Below are 12,733 nucleotides of genomic sequence, written 5' to 3' on the forward strand. Positions count from 1 at the left end.
TTTTTATTATTTAATCGATATGTTCGTAATTTTTTTTTCTCATCATAAATTCGAATGAATTGATGTTGATTATATTGTAAGATAGATGGCAGCATCCATTGGCCAATCTTGATGTACACAAATCGAATCATCTGCAAAAGATTTATGACTGTGATGCAATCATTTTTTTTTTTTTTTTTTTGAAAAAATTTTCTCGCTCCAATTGGATCAATTGTTTATAGTTATAAAATCATGTCAAAATTACCACAACCATCTGTGATTAAACCGTTAAGCGGTTTTAAACGTTATTTACTTGCCAAGATTCGTCTATTAATCGATCGTTATGAACGTTTAATGTTGACAAATTTTCCATCAACCTATCGAATGTTACAAATGTTTACGGTAGGTACCAAAGAATTTTCTGGTGATGTTTTTGATTATATGCGAATATCAAAAGATTTGGCCATCGATAAATCGGTTAAAGATTTGACCTATAATGAATTGATGTGCTATATGAAAACACCCAAAGATATTCGAAAAATGACACCATTTCTAGTGATCACGGCTTTACCATTAGCACAATATGTTAGCATACCATTAGCGTTTATGTTTCCGAAACAATTATTATCCTCACATTATTGGACAATTCAACAACGAACAAAATTTGCTATCGATGATCATCGTCGTAAATTATATCATTATCGGCCATTATTTCGAAGCTTACAAAAACGTCTTGATTCAATTGAATCACCATATACCAGAGAAAAATGTCGATATGTTTTCACACGTCTTGGCAGTGGTACACATCCAAATGTCGATGATATTGTTCAATTGAAACCATTATTCATTGAACAACCATTTGGTCTTCGTGCACTGTCACAACAACATCTAGTCCATCTTTGTCGTACACATGGTCTACGGCGAATATTTCTTTTTAAACGTCGTCGTCTTTTTCAACATATAACATTCATTCAATCAATGGATCATCATTTATTCGATAATGAATTATCATTTGAACAATTACGACAAGCTTGTTTTATACGTGGTTTGAATCCTATAAATCTAACACAACAAGAAATGTTTGATTGGCTTCGACAATGGCAACAAATATCAAAGAATGTTGACGGTATGTCCATTTTGATTTAAAATGAAAAAAAAACTAATAAAAAAAAACTTCATTCACTCCCACACACACACACAGATCGTACCATTTCATTGTTGTTACATACACCATTATTTTTAGCCTATAATCATCCATCAAATTGGCGTTTGATTTATTCATAATAACAAACATGGTGAAAATGAAATAATTTAGCAAAAAAAAAAAAAAATTGTAAAAGTGATTGTAAATTTTTTCTCTTCCATCCGGTTAAATTCATGTAAATTAATTAATAATATAATATATAGTTATTAGAATTTCAGATAATAAAATTGAATACAATAATGGAATGTGTGTGTATGGTGAATGGTAGTGGACAACATTACAAAAATATCGAACATTGATCGAATGAATTGGTAGATTTTCATTTAAATTTACGATGTCGCATACGTTGTTTATCGAAACGCATTTCCATTTCTTCCAATACTTTTGGTGAATATCGTACCACTAATGTTACTTTATCGATAGCTGATTTTAATAATTCGACAACTTTTTCATGTGATTCATTTTCAACATTAACACCATTCACAGATATAAGTTGATCACCACGTTTTAGGCCACCATGACGATCGGCAACACCATCCGGTATAATACGTGATATATAAATAGGTGTATTCTGTTCACGGCCACCCATTACGTTGAAACCTAGTCCTTCATCGGTTTTTGGCAGTTCAACAATTCTTGGATGTGCATGACCTTCGGATGCAGCAAATACGGCAATAGTTGCTTTGGCTGTTGCTGAAGCTCGTATATCTGGACTACCGGTTATATCAACCGTTTCATATACACGTTCATAAACTTCACGTACAGCATTGAAAAAATCACTTTCAAATATTTTTTTTAATGTAACCAATTTTTCCAATGATGAATTGCTAGAATAATAATTTAAAAAAAATTCAATCAAATAAACAGGTAAATAATGAAAAAAAAATAAATGACAAACCTTGAAAGCCAAGCATTATATTCTACTTTTTGTAATTTATCAATCAATTCACAAGCTTTTTTAACATCATTTTCCAGATTTAAACGATCCGAAGCCATTGTTTGATTAATAAAACTGTGGATATATATTGCAACGAAATTCACAACAAAAAAAAGAAAAACAACAAAACAAAACACCCCCGAGACTCAGAATTAATTCTGTCAGGAATGTTTGGGCCATTCATAGAGCATATGATATGAAGAAGATATTGGATCTAACCAATCAAAATTGAGAAAAACAGGGTAGTTCATCGGTATTAATTGTTTGGTGTATGTGTGAGTTTCGTTTATTAACCTGCTACTGTTGTTGTTGTTGCTCATGGTTTGATAGAAGACAATTTGCCTGTTGCTCATGTAATTTGTTGATAATCTTTTTCCATTAGCAACGAAAAATAAAAATTTTTTTTTTGCCAATGAAAAAAATTATTTAAATTCGATTGATTGAAATGTATACATTCAAGTGTCATCATTGTGAAGATGATGATTGTTTTAATGAAGCAATCGCTTTGAATCCAGAACATTATTGTATAAGTTTAGTCGGCAAGGTAAACCAATTTGTTGATGAATTTCTTTACGAATTATTCAATTTTTTCATTTTCAATTTGACAAATATTTTAGTGTTTCACATTTGTCGATTTTTATGATAAATCATCCATCATTTATAAACGTGGCTGTGTTGATAATAATCTATCTTGTTTGCCACATTTAGAGGGACCAATTGATCAAAATCAACATCATCATATTACAAATGGTGTTGATAGTTATATAAAATGTTGTTCACAACAATTCTGTAATGATGATGATTTTATGAAATTTGATTTGAATGCTAATGGCGATGGTGATGGTGATGAATTCAAAACGAATGAATTTTTATATATCACACCATTATCAATATTTATTATTATGATCATCATTTTATTCATTATTTCAATGGCATTATTCACATACTATTTCATTCAAATAAGACGTCGAAAATCAATATTGAAAGGATCATCATATGGAAATGATCATTTGGATTTTATGGAAAAAATGCATCTCAATAATGATCATCATCATAGTAAACAACAACAAGTGGCAAATGTACAGTATCGATCACCTGAATTGAAAATATCATTACCAGGTGATAGTACACTACGAGCCTTAGAAGAATCATGTTCATCCGGTTCTGGTTGGGGTGCATTCATTCTTACACAACGTACAATTTCCAAACAAATTACATTAATCCAATGTGTTGGTAAAGGCCGCTATGGTGAAGTATGGAAAGGTCTATTTCAATATGAAGCTGTAGCTGTAAAGAAATTTCTATCACGTGATGAAGCATCATTTAATCGTGAAATTGAAATCTACACACATTCGAATTTAAATAAACATGAAAATATTCTATCATTTATTGGTGCAGATGTAACATCAGAAAATTCCTGTACACGTTTATGGCTTGTTACTGCTTATCATGAGCTTGGTTCATTATTCGATTTTCTTAGCCAAAATATACTTTCATTCACCGATATGATTTCCATCATGGCATCAATTGCAAATGGTCTTACATATTTACATACAGAAAATTTTGGTACACAGAAAAAAGTTGCTATCGCTCATCGAGATATTAAATCAAAAAATATATTGATGAAATCTCGTTCAGTTTGTTGTATTGCCGATTTTGGTCTTGCCGTTACGAAACAAATAACCGGCTTACTAGATGTGGGCCGTAATAATTATCGTGTTGGTACAAAACGTTATATGGCACCCGAAGTATTGGATGATTCATTTGGTAAAGATGTTTTTACTGCCTATACATGTGCCGATATCTATTCATTTGCCCTAGTACTTTGGGAAATTTTACGTCGTTCAGATCTGCCACCATTATCGAATTATGAGGTACCATATCAATATAAAGTACCTTCGGATCCAAGTTTTGAAGATATGTATAAAATTGTTTGTGTAGAACAATTCCGACCAGAAATTCCATCGCATTTAGAAATGAACACAGAGGTATGTGATGAATTTATTATTATTATTATCATCATCATTTTTTAAAATTACAAATTTTATTTTTCTTTTTCCATAAAATCAAAATACAATCAGATACCATCATTACAGACAATATGCAAAATTATACGAGAATCATGGTCAAAGAATCCATTTTCACGATTAAATGCATTACGTATCAAAAAATCGTTGATTAATCTTATGTCTACAACAACAACCACACTGACCAATGTTAATAATAATAATATAATAACGACAGCAACATCGATGAATGAATGGCAGAAATCGTAACGATTGAATCTAATGGCCAATGTACAAATTGATTGAAATAATTTTTTTTTTCGATTATTGATTTTCTTCTATTTTATATAAATGAAATCTTGATTTTTTTTACCCATTACCAAATACTGCCATAACATGTTCATTTATGTATTGTTTCTATCTATCTATCTATTTTATATAAAAGAATTTGACAATTCGAACATTTCTTTTCTTTGTAAACAGATGGCAGCACCTTCATAACAATTGAAATTGAATATTCTGTAAAATATTATTATCAGTAAATGATGATTAAAAACAAAATTTTATAATTATTCTCTAAATGATCAATTCTTTATTTTGTGTTCATTTAAAAATAAACAATTTAGATAAAAAAAAGGTGATGAAAGATCCGATGAAAGAAGGTCAAATATTTACACTTGAATATCGAAGATCCCAATCGTAAATCAAAATATGAATCATCAAAAACGTCGATTCGAAATCTCATCATCGGAAAAAGTTGCCAATAACATCAAAACCACATAGGGCCTTGTATTATATATTGAGGTAAAGGTTGGCGTGTTATATATCAATCATGCTAAACAAATCATGATTGTGGCTGACTCTTTGAATGATCCAAAACTTTGGTCAATATATGAATCAGATTATCAAGACCGAATAGATATCCATCTTCATGATTACCCGGTTGCCATGAATCTCTATGATTAATTTGACAATCTTGAGGAATACGTACGGTTTTTGCGAAATCAATCATCCAAACACCGGCACGATCAGCTGTATAAATGATTAATAATGATGATCCAATAATTTCATGGTGACGAAAAAATGGTGATGATTCAAAATATTTTCGTAACAATCGTAAACGGACAAGAATTTCACGACAAACCGAACGTTTGTTTTGAAAAAATGATTCCAATATTGTCTGTACATCAGGTTCGGTTTTAATTGTATGTAGATTTTTATTGTGTTTAACATTGTTGCCAACCTATGTTTGTGGAAATAAAAAAAAAATGGTTACCATTCATCTTTACATCAAACAAAAGAAAATATCCTTACCTTATAACCTTCAATTCTAAAACCCAGATTGGATGATGAACTTAGATTCTCACGGAACAACATATATCTCAGTTTTGTAACAGATTTTGTTTCATGTTCCTGGGCAGTCAATTGATTTGGATCTAATCGTAACATTTTTTCATATAAATCATTTCTAGATTTCGTATTATTTACTTCAGATTCTAAAAATGTACGTGTACCCATTTTTATATCCATTATAGATGCATCTTTAAATGGATATAAAAGATCTTCTAGTTCAATAAAATTATCGCCTTTATATTGAACATTGCGATAAAATTTTGGTATCATTTCGGCTATTGGTTCTAAACTTAATGCTTCATAAACATCAATTTCAGTTGAATCGGATGAATGTTTTTTCCATATAGTACCAGGTCCAGCTAATGCAAATGAATCTTCATGACCAGATAATTGTATCCATTGATGATCGAATATATTGGGATTTAAACCAGTGGAATTTAAAGCAATGAGATCAATTAGATTCTGTTGTAATATATCGAATTGATTCGGTTGATGATGATGATGATGATTATTGATTATATCAAAATTATTAGACATTTCTAATTGGTGTTGATGATGATGATGATGATGTTTTTGCTGCTGCTGCGGTTGTTGTTGTTTTTGACGTTGTTGTTCTTGTAAAGAATATTGAAATGCATCACGAGCCAATTGTTGCCAACGTAACCGTATTGAATGATTAGATCGATGATTATGATGGTTATGATGGTTATGATGATTATGATGGTTATGATGATGGTGATTATGATTATGATTATGGTGATGATGACGATGATGATGGCCATTCGTTACAACATTATCATCACATCGTTCATTGTCGTTATTTGTATTCTGAAAATAGAAAAAAAATCGAATGGATTAGATCGTTATTATTTAAAAAAAAATCAATCAATTGATTAGCAGAAAAAATTTGTTCAATAATCATATAAATTATTCAATACCATAAAATTATGTAATAATGAACAATGATTTGATAATGTAGCTATAGCTGCAGCTGCAGCAACAGCTGCTGCTGCAGCTGCTGTTGTCATTTCACAATTTGATTTTTCTAATTCTGATGATTCAATCGATTTAGATGATGATAATGATGATGTATTTATAGATGATAATGTCATTGTTTTTGGTGACGATATCGATGTTGTAGATGATGATGATGATGATTGTATTTGTGCAGACGGCTGTTGATGTTGATCATGATGTTGAAGTATGGTCATTAATGTCATCGTCATAATTGTTACAATTTTATTAAAATTCAATAAAAAAAACAAAAATTATTCTCAGAAAAAGAGAGAGATAAAAAAAATAGAGCATAATGTAAAAAAACAAAGGAAAAATGAAATGAAATTCAATTGAAATTTGAAAATTAAAAAGAATCTTCCTGTTTCGTTATCATGTGTGTGTGTATTCACAATTTGTTCAAAAATCTATGTTTGTCTGTAATTATCAATTATCAAATTTGAAAGGATTTCATTATAATTGAAAATGTTGTTGTTGTTTTTGTTTTTGTTTTTTTTTTGATCATAAATTGGTTATATGTCGATGACGATGATCGAATTCCGCAACCACCACACAGTCACACACACACACAAACAGAGAGAGATAAACAGAAAAGAAAACAGAAAACATAAAACAGAACCACACAAGCTAATCACATGAATATATTTATTACTGAACTAAAAGAACATCATCACAAATGTAATGAAATTTAAAAAAAAAATTCAAACGAAAGAGAATTACGTGACTAGCCAAATGTTCTTATGAATAATAATAATTGTCGTTTAGAAAAAAAAAAATTTCAACCTCACAATATTCACGTAATAATAATAATCGTAAAAATATTGATGATTTGAACATTCAACTTTGAAAAAAAGTAGTATAGAAGAAGAAAAAGATGGAGTCTAATTTATTCTGCAATGTATTATATGTATGTTCAGGTTCAAACATCTAGATTTTTTTGTACTAAACACACAGATAGATAGATAGATAGAGAGAGAGAAAGAGATGAGCTTCACATTGTGAATGTATAAAATATTTGTGTATGTGCAAGATGAAAACAGTTTGATCAATGGTATGAGAATGAATATTATGGTGATGATTAGCTTAGCTTTGTGTGGTTGAATCATCAACCAAAAAAAAAAAAAACTGAATAAAAACAACAGAAAATGATGATGACCGTTTTGATAATCTGATGTTGCAAATAAATGTGTGTGTGTGTGTGGCAATATTTTTGAAATTGATTTTGATTTTTTTTTTTTTTTGACTATTTCAACCTCGAATAGCAAGAAAACCAAAAAAAAAAAAAAAATAAATAAATAAAAATAACTGGATCGAATAAAGCGTCGAACATGACTTTTAGCATGTTTTTCTCTATCTCTCTCTCTCTTGCCAATTCATTAAAATAGAGAAATAGAGATAGAGAGAGATTAGTTCATCAAATCTTCACACACTCACACACAAACACACACACATGGTATTGCTTGTGTACATGGCTGAACTTTCATTTATGTGAAACAAATTGTATGATGATGATGATTTTTTTTTTGTTTCTTTTACAAAAAGTTTAAAGCAACAGATAACAGAAAAACAAACAACAAAATTCAGCCTATACGGTTGAATGATGATGATGTCAATATTTGTGTGTGTGTGTGTGTGTGATTGATAAATGAATGGATGGGTATACAAATGAATGAATTTAATTGAAATGCTATTAAAATGGGCGTATCGATTATATTACGTCAATGAATGAATGAATGAAAATTGAAATCAAAAAAAAAAAAAAAAAAAAAAAAATGTGAAACACACACAATACACAATACATACACGCGAGCGCCAGAAAAAAAAAATCTGTGGCTTACCATCCAGATGTATATGTCAATTGAAAATGTAATTGTCCTTCGAAAATTGAATGGATGAAACAAAACGAAACAAAAAATAAAAAATTCAAATGAAGAAATGAATGATGGTGGTGGCGAAACATTACATGCACACACACACACACACACACACATGATATTAATAATTAACGAATTCAACCCAATAAAAAGTACATTTATAAACATAATATAATAATGTACAATTATTCAAAGAAAAAAAAATGGACACAAAATTATTACATTTAAATAAATCGATGATGATGATGATGATGATGATTCAAACATGACAAATTGATTCCAAAAAAAAAAAAGAATTGCAATAACTAATGTGTGTGTGTGTGTGTGTGTTTATAAAATCAATTTATAATATATACGTCCATCGTTGATGATAATTGATTGTAAAATTTTTTTTTTTTTTGTTTCTAATTACGAAATGAAAAAATTGTATTTATTCATGACATGACATGAAATAATCTATCTGCAATATCACATCTATTATTAAAATGTGAATATATTACATATGATTGAAATAATAATCAATAAATATAAATGGCAAACAGGCAAACAACAACAACAACCACAAAAACAACGGTAATGATCAAAAAAAAAAAAAAAAAAAATGATGAAATACGTCATTCGTTCATTCATTCATTCATGTGATATAATAAATTTAAAAAATTTTGTCATTTTGTAAACAACTTTGAAAGTCAACGATTTAATTTGACCTGTAGAATGGTCAAAATAGAGAGATAGAGATAAAGGATAAAATTTCTGATCTATCCAAATGATAAGATAATTTAAATCTTTTTCAATGTCGTGTGTTTTATTGATTCTTTGTTTTTGTAAAAATAAATTTCAAATTTGCAATATTGCAAACCACACACACACAAACACGCAAACAATGTGTCTATATATGAAAAACAATGTGAAAATAAAATTTCAATTACTTTCTACTAAGTCAATCAATCAGTCAATCAGCCAGGTAAACAAAAAAAAATTTAATTGCCATAGCATCTCATTTTATATTGAGAATAGATTACGTCAATTGAATTCAAATTGTTTGATTTTGTGTGGTCGATAACATATAAACACACAAAAAAACAAGTTGATATTTGGTATTTGTGGAATGTTTTTTTTTGTGTGTATTCAATGTATTTATGATGATGAGGGTATTAAATGTGTGTGTGTGTGTTATATGTGCGTGTTTGTTTGTTTGTTTGTTTATCACAATCGATTATGTAGAATTTTATTTTGTAGAATTAAAATAATAATAATAATAATAATAAAAACAAGCAAATTATACATTACCTGAATGAAATACGATACAAATGATGAACTATAGGTGACTGGTGGAAATTCTGTCAATTTAATCATTTTGAATTGAATGTTTTTATTTTTTTTTTTTGGTTGATTAATCTTTGGTTTTTTTTCAAAAAGAAAAATTAAAGATAAATAGAACCGGAATAGAAATCTTAATCAATCAATCAATCAATCGATCGATCAATAAAGGTCTGTATTAAATTGATTGAAGAAAATTGTTGTTTTGTTGGAAAAATTTAACTGCGACACAATTCATAATAATGTCATTCGATAATTTGATGCATTGAAATTCAGTGATTTGATTTTTTTTTTGGGTTGATTTTTTTTTCTTCTTCAAATATAAGTGTGCGTGTGTGTGGTATATTTGTGTGACTAGATTACCATTATCATCATCATCGTAGTCATTATCATTTTTATAATCACTATTATACCATGATGATGGTGATTATCGAATAATTGATTGATGGATGGATGGTTATCTTGAATTTTTTTTCTTCTTCTTCTATAACCAAATTGATTGATAAATGAGCAGCCACTTATTTGTGTTTATTCTAGTTATTTTGATGATGATCAAAAAAAAAAAAAAAACGAAGAGAAGAGAAAAATATAATCAGCAGCAACAGCCACAGCCACAGCCAATAGGCGCGAATTGAAATTTGACTAGATTTTTTTGTTTTTTTGTTTTTTGTTTTTCGTTCTAATGTGGACAATTATTATTATTATCATTATAAAATAATGTCAATATGTATGCTGTCATGATGGTGTTGTTCTATGGGGCTGACTCGTGCAACAAAAAAAAAATCAGAGGAAAAATTCAAAAGAAATTCAATCACACAATAACACAATTAACGAATTATATATTTAATGATGATGATGAGAGAGAGAGAGCGCGAGAGAGAAGTTGTGATAATTATTTGATAATTGCCAATGTTTGAAACCACACACACACACACACACACACACACACACATAATTGTACTCAACCAATCGAATCAATTCACAATCAATCAACAAAATTATGATTGATTTCCACTTTTAACAGGATGGCTGTGATGGTGATGGAATTATTACCTTCATTCGACATTCACCAAATAGTCTTGGCAATTGGAAGGTTTGATTAACAAAAAAAAAATTCAACGATCAACATGTGCTAATAAATGATGGTTTTTGTACCGCCACCACCACCAAACAATTTAGATTCGATTCTATCGAACATATATTTATAAAAGAGAAACAAAAACAAAGAGCCATTAATTAATGAAAAAAAAAGGATCGAATTCAAATTTTTTTTTTTTAGTAGTTATTATACTCACCTACATTGCATGATAAAAAAAAATTCGAATGAACTTTGAACATTGATAAAGTATATATTGAATTTCCGCTCATTTTCATCGCTACGATAATGATAACGATGATAATTTATTGATGATAAGAAAAAAAAAATTCAAATTGATTTTTAGCTATGTCGAATGTAAAATGAACAAAATCAAACAACGGCACCATCATTATGGGATCAGAAAGAATAACCGAGTGAAGAAAAATTCATCATCAACATTGACATCTTCAGTTTGTTTGTTCAATGTTGATGATCATCGAATTGATTGTCAAAAAAATTATTATGAATTGAAGAAAGGAATTTTTCATTTACCATTCATTCATTGTATACAACAACAAGGGTTTTTTTTCTTTATATCTCTCGTTTTCAAATTTACAATTCGTTTTCATATATCAACATACAAACAGAAAAAAAAACAAAATTTACTTTGCTCTATGATAAATGATGATGATTTTTGTAGTTGTTGTTGTTTGAAAAGGCCATTCTTAAACATTCGAACAAAAAACTGAATGATGATGATGATGGCCATCACACACACACACACACAGGACAAGATGTTTTGTTGTTGATGGCAATGGAATAGAAGAGAAAAAAAAAATTTTTTTTTTTGTTTTGTTTTATTTATCAGATAAATTTCCTGAATTTTTTCCCTATAAAGAAAGAAAGAAAGAAAAAAATAAATTTCATTGACACATTTTGAATTTGTTGAATTTGATTGATTCTATTGATCATTGAACACAACAAAACAAACACAAAACACACAAACATCATCATCATCACAGATGATAAAGTGTTAAGGTGGAGTCTCTCTCTGTGTGTTTGTGTGTGTGTGTCAAAAATAGCCGATTCTAATTACAGCCACCACAACACACACACAGTAAACAAAAATGGCTAAAAATTCGCTCAATTTATGAATATACCCATTTATATATTCTGTGTTGAATGTTCGAATGTTGCTTATGGACAAATCAATCGATTGATTCATTATTTATTCAAAGTATCGGATTCTTTCCTTGAAAAGAAGAAGTATTAGAAAAAAAAAATTTCATTCGCAAAAATTCTGTTTTATTAATGACAATCATTTGTTTTGTTATTTTTGCTAATCTCCTTGTTTTTTTTTTTTAACTATTTTCAAGGCAAACTTGTGCGATCATTCAACATGATGATGATGAAACGAATCACCAGTCAATTTAAAGGTCAATCATTACTGGAACTAACCGGCCATGGTTGGATCAATTTGATTTATTGACGTGTGATCATGATCGTGATCATCATCATAAATCAATTGAAAAAAAACTTTTAATTTCCTTCAAAATCACATTCATACATGACATGACTATTTTCATCATTCGAATATCCGGTGGCCTCGTTTTTTTTTAAATTTTTGTTCCAAAACAAGATAATAGATGATTTTCGAGTAATACCAGGATTTGGTCACGTTCACCATCATCATCATAATCACATGTTGAATTGTTATTGTTGTTTTAGATGATGAATCTATTGTCATATGTGTTTGTTTAATGCCGATCTGGGTCTTTGCACATTTTAACAGATTGTCGTTGTCGTCATCATCATATCGTTTATTATCGATCAATCTGTTAGATTGAAAAATCCCATCCATAATAAAACACAAATTCAATTTGTGAATAAAATGACCATTTTTTTTCAACAACAAAAAAAAATATTATCGATGGCCATCATCATCATCGATTAATGATTTCCGGGAAA

The 12,733-nt window shown here is 29.1% G+C and overlaps 4 protein-coding genes across 13 annotated transcripts; 2 read left to right on the forward strand and 2 right to left on the reverse strand.

Moving 5' to 3' along the window:
• The first annotated feature begins 83 nt into the window (after positions 1-83).
• On the forward strand, positions 84-1,428 carry LOC124496992 (LETM1 domain-containing protein 1). Its single transcript, XM_047060576.2, has 2 exons — positions 84-1,105; positions 1,181-1,428. Exons 1-2 carry the CDS (start codon positions 232-234, stop codon positions 1,261-1,263), a joined length of 957 nt encoding a protein of 318 aa, XP_046916532.2. The 5' UTR covers positions 84-231; the 3' UTR covers positions 1,264-1,428.
• veli (L27 and PDZ_signaling domain-containing protein veli) lies at positions 1,216-2,299 on the reverse strand. Its single transcript, XM_047060584.2, has 2 exons — positions 2,082-2,299; positions 1,216-2,010 (listed from the first exon to the last, which is right to left on the reverse strand). The coding sequence occupies exons 1-2, from the start codon at positions 2,177-2,179 to the stop codon at positions 1,503-1,505; spliced, it is 606 nt and encodes a 201-aa protein (XP_046916540.1). The 5' UTR covers positions 2,180-2,299; the 3' UTR covers positions 1,216-1,502.
• An 8-nt stretch (positions 2,300-2,307) lies between these two features.
• LOC124496991 (activin receptor type-1-like) lies at positions 2,308-4,707 on the forward strand. The gene is made up of 3 exons (XM_075732651.1): positions 2,308-2,664; positions 2,738-4,108; positions 4,202-4,707. The coding sequence occupies exons 1-3, from the start codon at positions 2,566-2,568 to the stop codon at positions 4,394-4,396; spliced, it is 1,665 nt and encodes a 554-aa protein (XP_075588766.1). The 5' UTR covers positions 2,308-2,565; the 3' UTR covers positions 4,397-4,707.
• IP3K1 (inositol-trisphosphate 3-kinase-like protein) lies at positions 4,699-11,745 on the reverse strand. 10 transcript variants are annotated; one of them, XM_075732657.1, is made up of 5 exons: positions 11,432-11,745; positions 9,658-10,220; positions 6,418-6,654; positions 5,441-6,307; positions 4,699-5,369 (listed from the first exon to the last, which is right to left on the reverse strand). In XM_075732657.1, the coding sequence occupies exons 2-5, from the start codon at positions 9,721-9,723 to the stop codon at positions 4,971-4,973; spliced, it is 1,569 nt and encodes a 522-aa protein (XP_075588772.1). In that variant the 5' UTR covers positions 9,724-10,220; positions 11,432-11,745; the 3' UTR covers positions 4,699-4,970. The 10 variants fall into 10 exon arrangements, with proteins under 10 accessions (XP_075588772.1, XP_075588770.1, XP_075588771.1 ...); XM_075732655.1 differs by having other exon boundaries at positions 9,658-10,366; XM_075732656.1 differs by having other exon boundaries at positions 11,318-11,745.
• Between the last annotated feature and the right edge of the window lie 988 nt (positions 11,746-12,733).

Source organism: Dermatophagoides farinae, chromosome 7 (genome assembly GCF_024713945.1).
Source record: "Dermatophagoides farinae isolate YC_2012a chromosome 7, ASM2471394v1, whole genome shotgun sequence".
Taxonomy (NCBI): Eukaryota; Metazoa; Arthropoda; class Arachnida; order Sarcoptiformes; family Pyroglyphidae; genus Dermatophagoides; species Dermatophagoides farinae.

Excerpts from the sequence above, each read along its gene's own strand:
- LOC124496992 (XM_047060576.2), top strand. The coding sequence starts at position 232 with ATGTCAAAATTACCACAACCATCTGTGATTAAACCGTTAAGCGGTTTT. Across the intron at positions 1,106-1,180 it reads AATATCAAAGAATGTTGACG|ATCGTACCATTTCATTGTTG; the intron begins GTATGTCCATTT and ends ACACACACACAG.
- veli (XM_047060584.2), bottom strand. The coding sequence starts at position 2,179 with ATGGCTTCGGATCGTTTAAATCTGGAAAATGATGTTAAAAAAGCTTGT. Across the intron at positions 2,011-2,081 it reads TATAATGCTTGGCTTTCAAG|CAATTCATCATTGGAAAAAT; the intron begins GTTTGTCATTTA and ends TTATTATTCTAG.
- LOC124496991 (XM_075732651.1), top strand. The coding sequence starts at position 2,566 with ATGTATACATTCAAGTGTCATCATTGTGAAGATGATGATTGTTTTAAT. Across the intron at positions 2,665-2,737 it reads GTATAAGTTTAGTCGGCAAG|TGTTTCACATTTGTCGATTT; the intron begins GTAAACCAATTT and ends CAAATATTTTAG. Across the intron at positions 4,109-4,201 it reads ATTTAGAAATGAACACAGAG|ATACCATCATTACAGACAAT; the intron begins GTATGTGATGAA and ends AAATACAATCAG.
- IP3K1 (XM_075732657.1), bottom strand. The coding sequence starts at position 9,723 with ATGATTAAATTGACAGAATTTCCACCAGTCACCTATAGTTCATCATTT. Across the intron at positions 6,655-9,657 it reads TTGTATCGTATTTCATTCAG|CCGTCTGCACAAATACAATC; the intron begins GTAATGTATAAT and ends CAACATCAACAG. Across the intron at positions 5,370-5,440 it reads TTAGAATTGAAGGTTATAAG|GTTGGCAACAATGTTAAACA; the intron begins GTAAGGATATTT and ends CCACAAACATAG.